The sequence below is a fragment of the Bufo bufo genome, chromosome 6, assembly GCF_905171765.1.
Source record: "Bufo bufo chromosome 6, aBufBuf1.1, whole genome shotgun sequence".
In the NCBI taxonomy this organism is placed as follows: domain Eukaryota; kingdom Metazoa; phylum Chordata; class Amphibia; order Anura; family Bufonidae; genus Bufo; species Bufo bufo.
Window position 1 is genome coordinate 437,710,528 of NC_053394.1, and position 21,286 is coordinate 437,731,813.

Here is a 21,286-nt window from a genome sequence, read left to right on the forward strand (position 1 = left end):
ACGGAGGAGTCTGGAGAAGGACTGAGGGGTAGAGAAGTGTGGAAAGGGGTGATGGCTACCTGCAGAATATAATCTCATGCAGCAGAATTGTGATTGCAGCTCTGGATGTGACTTCATGAGATATTTGGACAGGATGAGGAAGGAATAACCCTTTACGTATAAATCAGCAGCTTCTTTTCAGTAAGGCCTCGTTCACACGTCTATTGACTTCCTTAGGCTGAAGTGGTTTCCAGATCATGTTCTGTCGGTGGTCTGGCTGCACACGGCCGTGACGCTGTACATAATGATCCCTCCGTATGCCTGAGCGCCCCTTACCCCGTGGGGCGAGTCTCCCATCTCCTCGCTTGGATGGGGTTGGAATGTTCTTCTCATCATTGTGGGCTGCACTACTGACGGGTCTCCTGTGAGGTGCAGTGTTGTCATGGAGACGGTCACAACACCAGGCAGCCACTAGGGGGAGCAGCTGGAGAACCTTGGAGGCCACCGCTCCCCCTAGTGACTGCTGCTGCAATAGCGGATGTGTGGACGCGGCACCGCTAGTCGTCAGGAGGTGTAATGGTGGATGAGGCGCCGCCTGTCACCAGGAGGTGTAATGGTGGATGTGTGGACGCGGCACCGCTAGTCGTCAGGAGGTGTAATGGTGGATGAGGCGCCGCCTGTCACCAGGAGGTGTAATGGCGGATGAGTGGACGCGGCACCGCTTGTCGTCAGGAGGTGTAATGGTGGATGAGGCGCCGCCTGTCACCAGGAGGTGTAATGGCGGATGAGTGGATGTGGCACCGCTTGTCACCAGGAGGTGTAATGGCGGATGAGTGGACGCGGTGCCGCCTGTCACCAGGAGGTGTAATGGCGGATGAGTGGACGCGGCACCGCTTGTCATCAGGAGGTGTAATGGTGGATGAGTGGACGCGGCACCGCTTGTCATCAGGAGGTGTAATGGTGGATGAGTGGACGCGGCACCGCTTGTCATCAGGAGGTGTAATGGTGGATGAGTGGACGCGGTGCCGCTTGTCATCAGGAGGTGTAATGGTGGATGAGTGGACGCGGCACCGCTTGTCGTCAGGAAGTGTAATGGTGGATGAGGCGCCGCCTGTCACCAGGAGGTGTAATGGCGGATGAGTGGATGTGGCACCGCTTGTCGTCAGGAGGTGTAATGGCGGATGAGTGGGCGCGGTGCCGCCTGTCACCAGGAGGTGTAATGGCGGATGAGTGGACGCGGTGCCGCCTGTCACCAGGAGGTGTAATGGCGGATGAGTGGATGTGGCACCGCTTGTCGTCAGGAGGTGTAATGGCGGATGAGTGGACGCGGTGCCGCCTGTCACCAGGAGGTGTAATGGCGGATGAGTGGACGCGGTGCCGCCTGTCACCAGGAGGTGTAATGGCGGATGAGTGGACGCGGTGCCGCCTGTCACCAGGAGGTGTAATGGCGGATGAGTGGACGGGGTGCCGCCTGTCACCAGGAGGTGTAATGGCGGATGAGTGGACGCGGTGCCGCCTGTCACCAGGAGGTGTAATGGCGGATGAGTGGACGCGGTGCCGCCTGTCACCGGGAGGTGTAATGGCGGAGGAGTGGACGCGGTGCCGCCTGTCACCGGGAGGTGTAATGGCGGATGAGTGGACGCGGTGCCGCCTGTCACCGGGAGGTGTAATGGCGGATGAGTGGACGCGGTGCCGCCTGTCACCAGGAGGTGTAATGGCGGATGAGTGGACGCGGTGCCGCCTGTCACCAGGAGGTGTAATGGCGGATGAGTGGACGCGGTGCCGCCTGTCACCGGGAGGTGTAATGGCGGATGAGTGGACGCGGTGCCGCCTGTCACCGGGAGGTGTAATGGCGGATGAGTGGACGCGGTGCCGCCTGTCACCGGGAGGTGTAATGGCGGATGAGTGGACGCGGTGCCGCCTGTCACCGGGAGGTGTAATGGCGGATGAGTGGACGCGGTGCCGCCTGTCACCGGGAGGTGTAATGGCAGATGAGTGGACGCGGTGCCGCCTGTCACCGGGAGGTGTAATGGCGGATGAGTGGACGCGGCACCGCTTGTCGTCAGGAGGTGTAATGGTGGATGAGGCGCCGCCTGTCACCAGGAGGTGTAATGGCGGATGAGTGGACGTAGCACCGCTTGTCACCAGGAGGTGTAATGGCGGATGAGTGGACGCGGTGCCGCCTGTCACCAGGAGGTGTAATGGCGGATGAGTGGCCGCGGTGCCGCCTCTCACCGGGAGGTGTAATGGCGGATGAGTGGACGCGGTGCCGCCTCTCACCGGGAGGTGTAATGGCGGATGAGTGGACGCGGTGCCGCCTCTCACCGGGAGGTGTAATGGCGGATGAGTGGACGCGGTGCCGCCTCTCACCGGGAGGTGTAATGGCGGATGAGGCGCCAGTTGTGAGGAAGCAGATAAGCGGACGCGTATTTTCTAGAAACAACACTTTTATAAAAAAAACATCATAGAAAAATACTGCTATACATCATGGCTGGGGGCGAAGCTCAGCATATCATATGAACTGGTGCCCCCTGGGTCTGGAGCTCTCCTACTAGAGGGTTAATATTCATGAGGGGGAGGGGCTATTCTATTTGTCAGCAGTGTACTAGAATTGGGGATGAGCGAATAGACTTCGGATGAAACATCCGAAGTAGAGTCGCATAAAACTTAGTTTCAATACTGTACGGAGCGAGCGCTCCATCCAGTATTAGAATGTATTGGCTGCGGTGAGCCGAGACTTCGCATAATAACTTCAGAAATTGATTTATACTGTAAAAAAAACATTTCCCAAACCCAAGTTTTTTACAGTATAAATCAATTTCTGAAGTTATTATGCGAAGTCTCGGCTCACCGCAGCCAATACATTCTAATACTGGATGGAGCGCTCGCTCCGTACAGTATTGAAACTAAGTTTTATGCGACTCTACTTCGCTCATCCCTAACTAGAATAATTAATGCTTTCTTAAGACCCCTGCTTGCTGTCACTGAGTGGAAACCTGTTCTGAGCCATTTCTGCTCTTACGGTTGAGGGTTTGTTACAATGTGACCTGTCTAGGCAAGTGTCATGGACTCCAGACTGATGCATTATATCTGCACTGACACACTGTAACAAACGCTGCTGCGTTCAGCTCTCAGAGGACTGTCTGCACAGATACACTGTAACAAATCCTCCGCTGTGAGCGCAACCCATTCAGGATGGATTTTCCACCTTCTGGATGTAAACAAGTAAGTTTCCATTCCCTTCCAGCAAACAGAGATCCTGAAACTGGTAAGAAATATGTTTATGGAGAGGTGGGATAAGGGGCCGCCCAGAGTCTTATCGCTGTTCTCGGGGTGGAGCTTAGATTTCTCCTTCACACTGTGTCCAGAACATGAACAGAATCCCAAGATGGCGGCCAGCGAAGGTCACTTCAGTGAGGAGACGCCAGGACTGCAGATCATGTGACACCCGCGTGTGTAGCCCCCCCCGGTCAGCCTCATTGTGTGATGACCCCGCGTGTATCAGCCTCGTGAGACACCCCCCACCGCGTGTATCTCAGCCTCTTCGCGTTACACCGCCCCTTGTGCGTCAGCCTCGTCATGTCACCCCCTCCCCCGTGTATCTCAGCCTCGTCGTGTGACCCCCGTTAAGGCGGGGGTGGTAGCCGCAGACCGGCCATGCTGAATGCGAACACGTTCCAGAAGACTGCGAAAATCACAAAGAGCAGGAAGCTGCCGAGGAGGATCCACCAGATCGCCCGATCCCGGAGCCGCTGCTCGAAGTTCCTGAGGATCACAACTCCCAGCGTGATCCCCACCACAACTCCTCCCAGGTGTGCCACAAAACTGGGGTGAGGGCAGGGGGCGTACGAGGAGGGGTAAAACCGGAGCCAGACCGCCCTGCCGAACTCCAGACTCACTGCAACGAGAGGATAGACGGGGTCACCTGCAAAGCATTACATCACACCAGAGACCTGCAGAGCATTACAGTGCTCAGAGATCTGCAGAGCATTACATCACACCAGAGACCTGCAGAGCATTACAGTGCTCAGAGACCAAGACAACAGAAGCGGTCTGCAGGTCTTTATCTCCTGCAGATTATTACACCGTTGACATCTCGATCTGCAGAGCATTGTGCTGTCCTCTCTACCTCCTCACAGATACACAGTGATGCATCCTGCAGATTATTACACCTCTGACCTCTAGAGATCTGCAGATTGTTCCACCATCCTTCTCTATCACTGCGGTGCTTTCAGCTCCTGTCATTAATGTGGAGGCCAGCAGGGGGCGGCCTTTGGATGTGTGTTTGGTCTGCGGTAATGCCCTTGCCTCAGCTGCAGACAATCTTTATCGGGGAGACTTCATAATCTTGGGGTCTTGTGGGGGGAGCAAGTTATGATATAAGGGGGAACAATGCAGCTCCACATCTAAAATATTTAAAATACGCAGAGTAAAAAACCTGCAACCCATTTCTCCAGTGCTGCGCCCGCTCCTTGAGCGCCTCCGACCGAACCGTCCTCGCACCTTGTAGAGGAAAAAGACGAAGGGACCCCCGAGGAGAACATGTCATCCTATATCCCCACAGATCAGCTGCATCTGTCATACTACAGGGTGGGCCATTTATATGGATACACCTTAATACAATGGGAATGGTTGGTGATATTAACTTCCTGTTTGTGGCACATTAGTATATGTGAGGGGGGAAACTTTTCAAGATGGGTGGTGACCATGGCGGCCATTTTGAAGTCGGCCATTTTGAATCCAACTTTTGTTTTTTCAATAGGAAGAGGGTCATGTGACACATCAAACTTATTGGGAATTTCACAAGAAAAACAATGGTTTGCTTGGTTTTAACGTAACTTTATTCTTTCATGAGTTATTTACAAGTTTCTGACCACTTATAAAATGTGTTCAATGTGCTGCCCATTGTGTTGGATTGTCAATGCAACCCTCTTCTCCCACTCTTCACACACTGATAGCAACACCGCAGGAGAAATGCTAGCACAGGCTTCCAGTATCCGTAGTTTCAGGTGCTGTACATCTCGTATCTTCATAGACAATTGCCTTCAGATGACCCCAAAGATAAAAGTCTAAGGGGGTCAGATCGGGAGACCTTGGGGGCCATTCAACTCCCACAACGACCAATCCACTTTCCAGGAAACTGTTCATCTAGGAATGCTCGGACCTGACACCCATAATGTGGTGGTGCACCATCTTGCTGGAAAAACTCAGGGAACGTGCCAGCTTCAGTGCATAAAGAGGGAAACCCATCATCATGGAGCAATTTCGCAAATCCAGTGGCCTTGAGGTTTCCATTGATGAAGAATGGCCCCACTATCTTTGTACCCCATATACCACACCATACCAGTCTTGGAGGGATCTATCCAATGTGGGTTAGTGTCAGACCAATAGCGGTGGTTTTGTTTGTTAACTTCACCATTCACATAAAAGTTTGCCTCATCACTGAACAGAATCTTCTGCGTAAACTGAGGGTCCTGTTCCAATTTTTGTTTTGCCCATTCTGCAAATTCAGTGCGCCGATCTGGGTCATCCTCGTTGAGATGCTGCAGTAGCTGGAGTTTGTAAGGGGGCCATTTGTGAGTAGCTAATATCCGCCGAAGGGATGTCCGACTAATGCCCCTCTCCAGTGACATGCGGCGAGTGCCACGCTGTGGGCTCTTGCTGAATGAAGCTAGGACAGCCAATGATGTTTCTTCATTAGAGACAGATTTCATGCCTCCACATTTTGGCAAATCCAACACTGAACCAGTTTCACGAAACTTAGCAAGCAGTTTGCTAACTGTAGCATGGGAGATGGGTGGTCTCGTAGGGTGTCTTGCATTGAAATCTGCTGCAATGAACCGGTTACTGCGTTCACCAGACATCAACACAATTTCTATCCGCTCCTCACATGTTAACCTCGGCGACATGTAAATCAATGGCTGTAAACAAAGAGAAACTTGTAAATAACTAATGAAAGAATAAAGTTACGTTAAAACCAAGCACACCATTGTTTTTCGTGTGAAATTCCAAATAAGTTTGATGTGTCACATGACCCTCTTCCTATTGAAAAAACAAAAGTTGGATTCAAAATGGCCACCATGGTCACCACCCATCTTGAAAAGTTTCCCCCTCACATATACTAATGTGCCACAAACAGGAAGTTAATATCACCAACCATTCCCATTTTATTAAGGTGTATCCATATAAATGGCCCACCCTGTATATTCCCACAGATCAGCTCCACCTGTCATTATATATCCCCACAGATCAGCTCCACCTGTCATCATATATCCCCACAGATCAGCTCCACCTGTCATTATATATCCCCACAGATCAGCTCCATCTGTCATCATATATCCCCACAGATCAGCTCCATACGTCATCATTATTGTTGAGTGGACACCTGGATGTTCTGGTTCGGCAAAAAAGTTTGAGTTCGAGACCCGAACCCCATTGAAATCAATTCAAGCAACTTTTGAGCACTTAAATGGCTCTAAAAATGTCATGGAAAGGGCTAGAGGGCTGCAAAAGGCAAAATGTGGTTAAGAGCATGGCAAGTGCTCTGCAAACAAATGTGGATAGGGAAATTATTTTAAATAACATAAAGCTACTTTCACACTCGCGTTTGGAGCGGATCCGTCTGGTGTCTGCACAGACGGATCCGCTCCTATAATGCAAACGCTTGCATCCGTTCAGAACAGATCCGTCTGCATAACTGGTTTTTACAGATCAGATTTTTCACTTCGTGAAAACTCAGATCCGACAGTATATTCTAACACAGAGGCGTTCCCATGGTGATGGGGACGCTTCAAGTTAGAATATACTAAAAGAACTGTGTACATGACTGGCAGGTGCTGCCAGGCAGCAGGGGGCAGACCCCCCCCTCCCTCCACTATATTTAACTCATTGGTGGCCAGTGAGCCCCCCCTCCCCCCGTTTTTAACTCATTGGTGGCCAGTGCGGTCGGCCCTCCCTCCCCCCCCTATATTTAACTCATTGGTGGCCAGTGCGGCCGGCCCCCCCTCCCTCCCCTGTAGTTCTGTAGATTCATTGGTGGCCAGTGGTAGCCCCCCCGCCCTCCCCCTCCTAATTAAAATCTCCCCCCCTATCATTGGTGGCAGCGGAGAGTACCGATCGGAGTCCCAGTTTAATCGCTGGGGCTCCGATCGGTAACCATGGCAACCAGGACGCTACTGCAGTCCTGGTTTCCATGGTTACTTAGCAATTTTTAGAAGCATTATACTTACCTGCGAGCTGCGATGTCTGTGACTGGCCGGGCGCTCCTCCTACTGGTAAGTGACAGGTTAGTGCTATAAGCAATGCGTCGCACAGACCTTTCACTTACCAGTAGGAGGAGGGCCGGGCCGGTCACAGACATCGCAGCTTGCAGGTAAGTATAATGCTTCTAAAAATTGCTAAGTAACCATGGCAACCAGGACTGCAGTAGCGTCCTGGTTGCCATGGTTACCGATCGGAGCCCCAGCTGGGACTCCGATCGGTACTCTCCGCTGCCACCAATGATGGGGGGGGGGAGATTTTAATTAGGAGGGGGAGGCCCACTGGCCACCAATGAATCTACAGAACTACAGGGGAGGGAGGGGGGGCCGGCCGCACTGGCCACCAATGTGTTAACTACAGGGGAGGGAGGGGGGGGCCGGCCGCACTGGCCACCAATGAGTTAAATACAGGGGAGGGGGGGGGTCTGCCACCTGCCAGGCAGCAGGGGGCAGTCATGTACACAGTTCTTTTAATATATTCTAACCTGAAGCGTCCCCATCACCATGGGAACGCCTCTGTGTTAGAATATACAGTCGTGGCCAAAAGTTTTGAGAATTACATAAATATTGGAAATTGGAAAAGTTGCTGCTTAAGTTTTTATAATAGCAATTTGCATCTACTCCAGAATGTTATGAAGAGTGATCAGATGAATTGCATAGTCCTTCTTTGCCATGAAAATTAACTTAATCCCAAAAAAAACCTTTCCACTGCATTTCATTGCTGTCATTAAAGGACCTGCTGAGATCATTTCAGTAATCGTCTTGTTAACTCAGGTGAGAATGTTGACGAGCACAAGGCTGAAGATCATTATGTCAGGCTGATTGGGTTAAAATGGCAGACTTGACATGTTAAAAGGAGGGTGATGCTTGAAATCATTGTTCTTCCATTGTTAACCATGGTGACCTGCAAAGAAACGCGTGCAGCCATCATTGCGTTGCATAAAAATGGCTTCACAGGCAAGGATATTGTGGCTACTAAGATTGCACCTCAATCAACAATTTATAGGATCATCAAGAACTTCAAGGAAAGAGGTTCAATTCTTGTTAAGAAGGCTTCAGGGCGTCCAAGAAAGTCCAGCAAGTGCCAGGATCATCTCCTAAAGAGGATTCAGCTGCGGGATCGGAGTGCCACCAGTGCAGAGGAATGGCAGCAGGCAGGTGTGAGCGCATCTGCACGCACAGTGAGGCGAAGACTTTTGGAAGATGGCCTGGTGTCAAGAAGGCCAGCAAAGAAGCCACTTCTCTCCAAAAAAAACATCAGGTACAGATTGATCTTCTGCAGAAAGTTTGGTGAATGGACGGCTGAGGACTGGGGCAAAGTCATATTCTCCGATAAAGCCTCTTTCCGATTGTTTGGGGCATCTGGAAAAAGGCTTGTCCGGAGAAGAAAAGGTGAGCGCTACCATCAGTCCTGTGTCATGCCAACAGTAAAGCATCCTGAGACCATTCATGTGTGGGGTTGCTTCTCATCCAAGGGAGTGGGCTCACTCACAATTTTGCCCAAAAACACAGCCATGAATAAAGAATGGCACCAAAACACCCTCCAACAGCAACTTCTTCCAACAATCCAACAACAGTTTGGTGAAGAACAATGCATTTTCCAGCACGATGGAGCGCCGTGCCATAAGGCAAAAGTGATAACTAAGTGGCTCGGGGACCAAAACGTTGACATTTTGGGTCCATGGCCTGGAAACTCCCCAGATCTTAATCCCATTGAGAACTTGTGGTCAATCCTCAAGAGGCGGGTGGACAAACAAAAACCCACTAATTCTGACAAACTCCAAGAAGTGATGATGAAAGAATTGGTTGCTATCAGTCAGGAATTGGCCCAGAAGATGATTGAGAGCATGCCCAGTCGGATTGCAGAGGTCCTGAAAAAGAAGGGCCGACACTGCAAATACTGACTCTTTGCATAAATGTCATGTAATTGTCGATAAAAGCCTTTGAAACGTATGAAGTGCGTGTAATTATATTTCACTACATCACAGAAACAACTGAAACAAAGATCTAAAAGCAGTTTAGCAGCAAACTTTGTGAAAACTAATATTTGTGTCATTCTCAAAACTTTTGGCCACGACTGTACTGTCGGATCTGAGTTTCACGATCTAACTCAAATCCGATGGTATATTCTAACATAGAGGCGTTCCCATGGTGATGGGGACGCGTCAAGTTAAAATATACCATCGGATTGGAGAAAACTCCGATCCAATGGTATAATAAAGACTCCTGACTTTACATTGAAAGTGAATGGGGATGGATCTGTTTGCAATTGCACCATATTGTGTCAACGTCAAACGGATCCGTCCCCATTGACTTGCATTGTAAGTCTGGACAGATCCGTTTGGCTCCGCACGGCCAGGCGGACACGAAATGCTGCAAGCTGCGTTCGGGTGTCCGCCTGCTGAGCGGAACGGAGGCCAAACTGAGGCATTCTGAGTGGATCCGCATCCACTCAGAATGCATTGGGGCAGTACGGATCCGTTCGGGGCCGCTTGTGAGAGCCTTCAAACGGAACTCACAAGCGGAACCCCGAACGCAAGTGTGAAAGTAGCCTAAAATACATTAAAAAAATAATAATAATCTTGATCTAGGAGGAGGAGGTCCATATGGAGTAGGAGGTTGAGGAGGTGGTGGATGTGGCAGTGTAGGTGGAGGTAGCCTACACTGGTTTTTGTTTTTTAATTTATTTTATTTAAAGAGGACCTTTCACCGATTATTACTCTATGAACTAACTATACAGACATGGAGAGCGGTGCCCGGGGATCTCACTGCACTTACTATTATCCCCGGGCGCCGCTCCGTTCTCCCGCTATGCCCTCCGGTATCTCCGCTCACTAAGTTATGGGAGGCGGAGTCTGCCCTTGTTCTTCTGTAGCGCTGGCCAATCACATTGCAGAGCTCACAGCCTGGGAGAAAATAACCTGCCAGGCTGTGAGCTCTGCGCTGCGATTGGCCAGAGCTAGAGCAGAACAAGGGCAGACTCCGCCTACCATAACTTAGTGACTGGAATCTCCGCCTACTATAACTTAGTGACTGGAATCTCCGCCTACTATAACTTAGTGACTGGAATCTCTGCCTACTATAACTTAGTGACTGGAATCTCCGCCTACTATAACTTAGTGACTGGAATCTCCGCCTACTATAACTTAGTGACTGGAATCTCCGCCTACTATAACTTAGTGACTGGAATCTCCGCCTACTATAACTTAGTGACTGGAATCTCCGCCTACTATAACTTAGTGACTGGAATCTCCGCCTACTATAACTTAGTGACTGGAATCTCTGCCTACTATAACTTAGTGACTGGAATCTCCGCCTACTATAACTTAGTGACTGGAATCTCCGCCTACTATAACTTAGTGACTTGAATCTCCGCCTACCATAACTTAGTGACTGGAATCTCCGCCTACCATAACTTAGTGACTGGAATCTCCGCCTACCATAACTTAGTGACTGGAATCTCCGCCTACCATAACTTAGTGACTGGAATCTCCGCCTACCATAACTTAGTGACTGGAATCTCCGCCTACTATAACTTAGTGACTGGAATCTCCGCCTACTATAACTTAGTGACTGGAATCTCCGCCTACTATAACTTAGTGACTGGAATCTCCGCCTACTATAACTTAGTGACTGGAATCTCCGCCTACTATAACTTAGTGAGCGGAGATACCGGAGGGCATAGCGGGAGAACGGAGCGGGGCCCGGGGATAATAGTAAGTGCAGTGAGATCCCCGGGCGCCGCTCTACATGTCTGTATACTTAGTTCACAGTGTAATAATCGGTGAAAGGTCCTCTTTAATTTCTTTTTTTGTTTAAATTTGGGTAGACCCCAAAACATTGGGAAATGTAAAAAATAAAACAAAGACAAAGTGCGCTGGAGTACAACAATGGCTGGGTAAGGCCGATATACATGTCTATTCTGCACAAGGTACGGACAAGTCTGTGATGACGCCCCCTGCTGTGCTAAACACACGTTCAGACAATACACTGGCTGCAGGGCAGGCCAGCACCTCCAAGGCGTAAAGGGCAAGCTCAGGCCATGGGCCCAATTTGGAGACCCAGAAGTTGCAGGGGCAGACCCGTCAGTACGTGTAGGCATGTGCACACATACTGCTCCACCATGTTGGTGAAATGCTGCCTCCTGCTAAGACGTTCCATATCAGCTGGTGGTGCTGGTTGTTATGGCGTGCTGGCAAAGCTTTTCCACATGTCGGCCATGCTAACCCTGCCTTCTGAGGTGCTGGCAGTGCCCCAGCTGCGTTGGCGACCTCTTCCTCGTCCTCTGCCTTCGCCTTGTGCTTCCACTGTGCCCCCGCTGTCAGGTGGGAATGCCACCAGCAGCGCGTCTACCAGCGTGCGCTTGTACTCGCGCATCTTCCGATCACACTCCAGTGACAGAATTAAGGACGGTACGATTTCCTTGTAACGGGGATCCAGCAGCGTGGCCACCCATGTAGGCCAGGCTGCCGAGAGGTAAGGACAAGCTGTCCTCTCTGGGAGGTGTATCGTCTGTGTCCTCTGTATCCCCCCCAGCCACGCACCAGTGATGCCCATTAACTGGTTTGGGTGCCACCCTGCTGTGAACATGGTTCCTCCTCCTCGTCATCCTCCAGAACTGTGCCCTGGCTGGACAATTGTGTACCTGGCGTTTGTGGGTGCAGGAACCCACCCTCGGAGCCACTTGTGAATGACTGGCCTGAAACCCTATGAAATGACCCCTCTTCCTCCTGTGCCACATCCTCTTTCATCATCGCCAGCAGCGTTTTTTCAAGGAGGCATAGAAGTGGGATAGTAACGCTGATAACGGCGTCATGGGCACTGGCCATGTTTGTGGAGTACTCGAAACAGCGCAACAAGGAACACAGGTCTCGCATGGAGGCCCAGTCATTGGTGGTGAAGTGGGGCTGTTCCGCAGTGCGACTCACCCGTGCGTGCTGCAGCTGAAACTCCACTATGGCCTGCTGCTGCTCGCACAGTCTGGCCAGCATGTGCAGGGTGGAGTTCCACCTGGTGGGCACGTCGCATATGAGGCGGTGAGCGGAAAGGCTGAAGTTACGCTGCAGCGCTGGCAGGTGAGCAGCAGCAGGGTGAGAACGCCGAAAGCGCACACAGACGGCCCGCACTTTATGCAGCAGCTCTGACATGTCGGGGTAAGTTTTAAGGAACCTTTGCACCACCAAATTCAGCACATGTGCCAGGCAAGGGATGTGCGTCAAACCGGCTAGTCCCAGAGCTGCTACGAGATTTCGCCCATTATCGCACACCACCAGGCCGGGCTTGAGGCTCACTGGCACCAACCACTCATCGGTCTGTTGTTCAAGGCCCGTCCACAGCTCCTGCGCGGTGTGGGGTTTGTCCACCAAACAGATAAGTTTTAAAACTGCCTGCTGTCGTTTACCCCTGGCTGTGCTGAAGTTGGTGGTGAAGGTGTTAGGCTGACCGGATGAGGAGCTGGTAGAGGATGAGGAAGCGGAGTAGGAGGAGGAAGCAACAGGAGGAAAACTGAAGCGCCCTGCAACCCTCGGTGGTGGAAGGACATGCGCCAAACGGCTATCCGCCTCAGGCCCAGCCGCCACTGCATTTACCCAGTGTGCTGTTATGGAGATATAACCTCCCTGACCACGCTTACTGGTCCACGTATCCGTAGTTAGGTGGACCTTGTTGATTGGCTGCTCTGCAGCTTTTTAACCCCTTAAGGACACAGCCCTATTTCACCTTAAGGACCAGGCCATTTTTTGCAAATCTGACCAGTGTCACTTTAAGTGCTGATAACTTTAAAACGCTTTTACTTATCCAGGCCATTCTGAGATTGTTTTTTCATCACATATTGTACTTCATGACACTGCTAAAATTGGGTCAAAAAAGTAAATTTTTTTGCATAAAAAATACCAAATTTACCAAACATTTTGAAAAATTAGCAAATTTCAAAGTTTCAGTTTCTCTACTTCTGTAATACATAGTAATACCCCCAAAAATTGTGATGACTTTACATTCCCCATATGTCTACTTCATGTTTGGATCATTTTGGGAATGATATTTTATTTTTTGGGGATGTTACAAGGCTTAGAAGTTTCAGAAATTTTCCAAATCCCACTTTTTATGGACCAGTTCAGGTCTGAAGTCACTTTGTGAGGCTTACATAATAGAAACCATCCAAAAATGACCCCATTCTAGAAACTACACCCCTCAAGGTATTCAAAACTGATTTTACAAACTTTGTTAACCCTTTAGGTCTTCCACAAGACTTCATGGCAAATGGACAAAATTTTCCAATATAATACATTTTTTCCAGGAACAAAGCAAGGGTTAACTGCCAAACCAAACTCAATATGAGTTGCCCTGATTCTGTAGTTTGCAGAAACACCCCATATGTGGTCGTAAACTACTGTTTGGCCGAACGGGAGCACATAGAAGGAGGGGGACGCCATATGGGTTTTGGAAGGCAGATTTTGCAGGACTGGTTTTGTTTATACCATGTCCCATTTCAAGCCCCCCCCCCCCCCCCCCCCCCCGTTGCACCCCTAGAATAGAAATTTCAAAAAAGGGACTCGATCTAAGAAAGTACACCCCTAAAGGTATTCAAAACTGGGTTTACAAACTTTGTTAACCCTTTAGGTGTTCCACAAGAGTTAATGGCAGATGGAGAAACAATTTTGGAATTTCTATTTTTTTGAAAATTTTCCATTTTAACCCTTACTTTATTACTGGAAAAAATGGGTTAACAGCCAAACAAAACTCAATATGGGTTGCCCTGATTCTGTAGTTTGCAGAAACACCCCATATGTGGTCGTAAACTTCTATCTGGCTAAACGGCAGGACATAGAAGAAGGGGAACACCATATGGGTTTTGGAAGGCAGATTTTGCTGGACTGGTTTATTTACACCATGTACCCTTTCAGGCCCCCTGATGCACCCCTAGAGTAGAAACTCCATAAAAGTGACCCCATCTAGGAAACTACGGGATAAGGTGGTTGTTGTTTTGGGACTTTTTTGGGGTAAATATGATTTTTGGTTGCTCTATATTACTTTTTTGAGGCAAGGTAACAAAAATTTTTAATTCTAAAATTGTTTCTACATTCGCTATTTAGTTTTGTGGAACACCTAAAGGGTTAACAAAGTTTGTAAAGTAACTTTTGAATACCTTGAGGGGTGTAGTTTCTTAGATGGGGTCACTTTTTTGGAGTTTCTAGTCTAGGCTACATCAGGGGGCTTCTAATGGGACATGGTGTAAAAAAACCAGTCCATCAAAATCTGCCTCCCAGAAACCATATGGAGTTCCCTTCGTTCTATGCCCTGCCGTGCGGCTATATAGCCATTTACGACCACATATGGGGTGTTTCTGCAAACTACAGAATCAGGGCCATAAATATTTCGTTTTGTTTGGCTGTTAACCCTTGCTTTATTACCGGAAAAAAAGGATTCAAATGGAAATTTTTGGCACCGTTTTTTATTTTATATTTTTAACGCTGTTCATCCGAGGGGTTTGGTCAAATGTTATTTTTATAGGGAAGATTCTTATGGACGCGGCGATACCCAATATGTCTACATTTTAGAATTTATTTAGATTTTACACTATATTATCATTTTAGGAACCAAAAAGGGCAAGTGGCAGGGGGGTCTAGGGTCTCAAAGCTGAAACAATAAAAGTTTAGATAACAGTGATTATATAATTTTTTTCCTAACTAACTTTTCCCTTCTATCCCTGCCTAACGGTGCCTCTCCCTCACTGACCCTAACCTACCTGGAGGGTGATGGGTGCCGATGGGGGGGATCTCAGGAGCCTGGTGAGGACGGTGCTGCAGGGTGCAGGTGCTGAACAGGAAGAGGAGGGGAGAGAGGAGCGCACGAAGTTTGAATCTCGCACCTCTCTCCCTGCACCAATCAGCACCCTGGACAGCACTGTCTCTCCAAATGTTCATACTGTGATCGGTGGTGTGTAATCACACCACCGATCACAGTCTTTTTCCGGTTCATCGGGTCACCGGAGATCCGAATAGACCGGAAACGCAGCAAACCGCAGGTCTGAATTGACCTGCGGTTTTCTGTGACAACCACCCCCCCCCCCCCCCGGCGTTGTGACAATGATTTCAGCGGTCATCCTTTTCCAATTATCCGCCGCGGCGCCGCAAACGCGTTTTAAAGCCATGACGTACTGGTACGTCATGTGTCCTTAAGGACTCGGGAAACATGCCGTACCGGTACGTCATGTGTCCATAAGGGGTTAAAAAGCGCCATTAAATTGCCAAACACCGAACTCAAACTTTTACTGAAGTGTTCGGGTTCGGGGTCAAAAAATCCTAAAGTTCGGTACGAACCCATACTTTACAGTTCGGGTTCGCTCAACCCTAGTCATCATATATCCCCACAGATCAGCTCCATATGTCATCATATATCCCCACAGATCAGCTCCATATGTCATCATATATCCCCACAGATCAGCTCTGTATGTCATCATATATCCCCACAGATCAGCTCCATGTCATCATATATCCCCACAGATCTGCTCTGTGTATCATCATATATCCCCACAGATCAGCTCCATATGTCATCATATATCCCCACAGATCAGCTCCATGTATCATCCTATATCCCCACAGATCAGCTCCATATGTCATCATATATCCCCATAGATCTGCTCCGTATGTCATCATATATCCCCACAGATCTGCTCCATATGTCAGCATATATTCCCACAGATCAGCTTCATGTATCATCCTATATCCCCACATAGCTCCATATGTCGTCATATATCTCCACAGATCAGCTCCATATGTCATCATATATCCCCACAGATCAGCTCTGTATGTCATCATATATCCCCACAGATCAGCTCCATATGTCATCATATATCCCCACAGATCAGCTCTGTATGTCATCATATATCCCCACAGATCAGCTCTGTATGTCATCATATATCCCCACAGATCAGCTCCATATGTCATCATATATCCCCACAGATCAGCTCCGTATGTCATCATATATCCCCACAGATCAGCTCTGTATGTCATCATATATCCCCACAGATCAGCTCCATATGTCATCATATATCCCCACAGATCAGCTCCGTATGTCATCATATATCCCCACAGATCAGCTCTGTATGTCATCCTATATCCCCACAGATCAGCTCCATATGTCATCATATATCTCCACAGATCAGCTCCGTATGTCATCATATATCCCCACAGATCAGCTCCATATGTCATCATATATCTCCACAGATCAGCTCCATATGTCATCATATATCCCCACAGATCAGCTCTGTGTCATCATATATCCCCACAGATCAGCTCTGTATGTCATCATATATCCCCACAGATCAGCTCCATATGTCATCATATATCCCCACAGATCAGCTCTGTATGTCATCATATATCCCCACAGATCAGCTCTGTATGTCATCATATATCCCCACAGATCAGCTCCATATGTCATCATATATCCCCACAGATCAGCTCTGTATGTCATCATATATCTCCACAGATCAGCTCCATATGTCATCATATATCTCCACAGATCAGCTCCATATGTCATCATATATCTCCACAGATCAGCTCAATATGTCATCATATATCCCCACAGATCAGCTCAATATGTCATCATATATCCCCACAGATCAGCTCAATATGTCATCATATATCCCCACAGATCAGCTCAATATGTCATCATATATCCCCACAGATCAGCTCCACCTGTCATCATATATCTCCACAGATCAGCTCCATATGTCATCATATATCCCCACAGATCAGCTCAATATGTCATCATATATCCCCACAGATCAGCTCAATATGTCATCATATATCCCCACAGATCAGCTCCACCTGTCATCATATATCCCCATAGATCAGCTCCACCTGTCATCATATATCCCCATAGATCAGCTCCATATGTCATCATATATCCCCAGAGATCAGCTCCATATGTCATCATATATCTCCACAGATCAGCAACTTGTGTTATCATGTATGTGCACAATGAAACCCCACCAAATATCCAGGGCGACTCCTGATAGGATGGATCTCCATTATCACCTGGGCTGTGAGCTGCTGTTGGAAATCAGCCGGTGTGAAATCTGCAGCTCCTAATGACCCCCATTATATTCATACTTCACATTGCGACAACAGAGAAACTTCTCTCAGCTTAAAAATAATGAGCAGTGACCGTAAAAAGCAAATAAAATCGCAAAATCACTGTTTCTGAAAACTGCCTGATATTTGTATTGCATGGAGTCAACCAACTTCCTGTCCCTCCGAAAAAGTCTTCCAGTTTAGGCGGCTTGGACTACATTCCACAGTTCTTCTGCATTTTGGGGTTTTGCCTCATAAATCCTATATGGGACTCAGGTTGGGGGATTGGGCGGCCGCTCCATTACCTCAGTCCTGTTTGTCTGTATTGTTCTCTTACTGGTGGCTTCAACTTCTGGGTCATTGTCGCTGAAAGTCCCATTTCAAGGACCTTTCTTCTTCAGCATAGAACAATATGATCTCCTCCAGTATTCTAATATATTCACACTGATTCCTTGTATGTGATAAATAGGCCCAGCACCATGGTATGAGACACATCCCCATATCAGGATATCTGCCCCACCATGCTTTACAGTCTTCACAGTGCACTGTGGCTTGAATCCAGCGCTCGGGGGACAACTGACACTGGCTGCAGCCACTAGACACATGTGTTCTTGGCAAATTTTAACCTCTTTAGGCCTTTGCCGTGAGTTATTTCTGGTAATTTGTCTTCTGATTGTAGCAGGGCTCACTGGTGACTTCAGATCTTCTCTCATCTTTCTGGAGGTGACCATTGGCTTCACATCATCGTCTTCTGATTGTAGCAGGGCTCACTGGTGACTTCAGATCTTCCTTCATCTTTCTGGAGGTGATCATTGACTTCACTTCGTCTTCTGATTATAGCAGGGCTCACTGGTGGCTTCAGATCTTCCTACATCTTTCTGGAGGTGACCATTGACTTCACTTCGTCTTCTGATTATAGCAGGGCTCACTGGTGACTTCAGATCTTCCTTCATCTTTCTGGAGGTGATCATTGGCTTCACTTCATCGTCTTGTGATTGTAGCAGGGCTCACTGGTGACTTCAGATCTTCCTTCATCTTTCTGGAGGTGATCATTGACTTCACTTCGTCTTCTGATTGTAGCAGGGCTCACTGGTGACTTCAGATCTTCTCTCATCTTTCTGGAGGTGATCATTGACTTCACTTGGTCTTCTGATTATAGCAGGGCTCACTGGTGACTTCAGATCTTCCTTCATCTTTCTGGAGGTGATCATTGACTTCACTTCGTCTTCTGATTGTAGCAGGGCTCACTGGTGACTTCAGATCTTCCTTCATCTTTCTGGAGGTGACCATTGGCTTCACTTCATTGTCTTCTGATTGTAGCAGGGCTCACTGGTGACTTCAGATCTTCCTTCATCTTTCTGGAGGTGATCATTGACTTCACTTCGTCTTCTGATTGTAGCAGGGCTCACTGGTGACTTCAGATCTTCTCTCATCTTTCTGGAGGTGATCATTGACTTCACTTCGTCTTCTGATTGTAGCAGGGCTCACTGGTGACTTCAGATCTTCTCTCATCTTTCTGGAGGTGATCATTGACTTCACTTCGTCTTCTGATTATAGCAGGGCTCACTGGTGACTTCAGATCTTCCTTCATCTTTCTGGAGGTGATCATTGACTTCTCTTTATTGTCTTCTGATTGTAGCAGGGCTCACTGGTGACTTCAGATCTTCCTTCATCTTTCTGGAGGTGACCATTGGCTTCACTTCATTGTCTTCTGATTGTAGCAGGGCTCACTGGTGACCAGATCTTCTCTCGTCTTTCTGGATGTGATCATTGGCTGAGACTTTGCCATTTTGGCTATTCTTCCATATATTTGTACAGTAGTTCCCGCTTCCTTCTGCATCTTTAAGTTTTGGTTGCCACTTCTAGGCATCTGAGATCATTTTTGCTGCACTTCTCTGTATGTTTTTCCCTCCAATCAACTTTTTAATCAAGGTACGTTTTACATTTTAGAAGGAAATACACTATGACCAAAATGAGCAACATCCGCCACGCTCCTGCCTTAAATAAGGGCCACAATTAACCCGTTATTCCACAGAATGAATGACCACCAATTTAACTGCTCACTGCCAGAACTTTGAGCCTCTTTCCATTTATGAGTCAATTCTTCAGGATGAGCAGCATGCAGGTCCTGATTGCTGGGTCTGCTTTTACTATTACTCTGGATGATCAGCATGCAGGTCCTGATTGTTATGTCTGTTTTTCCTATTACTCTGGATGATCAGCATGCAGGTCCTGATTAGTATGTCCGTTTTTACTATTTCGCTGGATGAGCAGCATGCAGGTCCTGATTGCTGGGTCTGTTTTTACTATCACTCTGGATGAGCAGCATGCCGGTCCTGATTGTTGGATCTGTTTTTTCTATCACTCTGGATGAGCGGCATGCAGGTCCTGATTGCTGGGTCGGTTTTTTCTATTACTCTGGATGAGCAGAATGCAGGTCCTGATTGTTGGGTCTGTTTTTACTATCACTCTGGATGAGCGGCATGCCGGTCCTGATTGTTGGGTCTGGTTTTTCTATCACTCTGGATGAGCAGCATGCAGGTCCTGATTGCTGGGTCAGTTTTTCCTATCACGCAGGTCCTGATTGTTGGATCTGTTTTTCCTATCACTCTGGATGAGCGGCATGCAGGTCCTGATTGTTGGATCTGTTTTTCCTATCACTCTGGATGAGCGGCATGCAGGTCCTGATTGCTGGGTCTGTTTTTACTATTACTCTGGATGAGCAGCATGCAGGTCCTGATTGTTGGATCTGTTTTTTCTATTACGCTGGATGAGCGGCATGCAGGTCCTGATTGTTGGGTCCGTTTTTCTATCACTCTGGATGAGCGGCATGCAGGTCCTGATTGTTGGGTCCGTTTTTTCTATCACCCTGGATGAGCGGCATGCAGGTCCTGATTGCTGGGTCGGTTTTTCCTATTATTCTGGATGAGCAGCATGCAGGTCCTGATTGCTGGGTCGGTTTTTCCTATTATTCTGGATGAGCAGCATGCTGGTCCTTATTGCTGGGTCCGTTTTTTCTATTATTCTGGATGAGCAGCATGCCGGTCCTTATTGCTGGGTCCATTTTTTCTATTATTCTGGATGAGCAGCATGCAGGTCCTGTTTTTACTATCACCCTGGATGAGCGACATGCAGGTCCTGATTGCTGGGTCGGTTTTTACTATCACTCTGGATGAGCAGCATGCCGGTCCTGGTTGTTGGATCTGTTTTTTCTATCACTCTGGATGAGCGGCATGCAGGTCCTGATTGCTGGGTCGGTTTTTTCTATTACTCTGGATGAGCAGAATGCAGGTCCTGATTGTTGGGTCTGTTTTTACTATCACTCTGGATGAGCGGCATGCCGGTCCTGATTGTTGGGTCTGGTTTTTCTATCACTCTGGATGAGCAGCATGCAGGTCCTGATTGCTGGGTCAGTTTTTCCTATCACGCAGGTCCTGATTGTTGGATCTGTTTTTCCTATCACTCTGGATGAGCGGCATGCAGGTCCTGATTGCTGGGTCTGTTTTTAATATTACTCTGGATGAGCAGCATGCAGGTCCTGATTGTTGGATCTGTTTTTTCTATTACGCTGGATGAGCGGCATGCAGGTCCTGATTGTTGGGTCCGTTTTTCTATCACTCTGGATGAGCGGCATGCAGGTCCTGATTGCTGGGTCGGTTTTTCCTATTATTCTGGATGAGCAGCATGCTGGTCCTTATTGCTGGGTCCGTTTTTTCTATTATTCTGGATGAGCAGCATGCCGGTCCTTATTGCTGGGTCCATTTTTTCTATTATTCTGGATGAGCAGCATGCAGGTCCTGTTTTTACTATCACCCTGGATGAGCGACATGCAGGTCCTGATTGCTGGGTCGGTTTTTACTATCACTCTGGATGAGCAGCATGCCGGTCCTGGTTGTTGGATCTGTTTTTTCTATCACTCTGGATGAGCGGCATGCAGGTCCTGATTGCTGGGTCGGTTTTTTCTATTACTCTGGA

General features: G+C 48.3%; 1 protein-coding gene across 1 annotated transcript in view; it reads right to left on the reverse strand.

Annotated features, from left to right (window-relative positions):
• Window positions 1–2,912: 2,912 nt before the first annotated feature.
• The window catches only part of RHBDL3 (rhomboid like 3), a 30,604-nt gene continuing 12,230 nt past the window's right edge, over window positions 2,913–21,286 (reverse strand). The window contains exon 8 of the mRNA XM_040438599.1: window positions 2,913–3,877. Coding sequence (XP_040294533.1) covers window positions 3,606–3,877 — 272 coding nt within the window. The 3' untranslated portion in view covers window positions 2,913–3,605. The remainder of the gene's footprint in view (window positions 3,878–21,286) is intronic.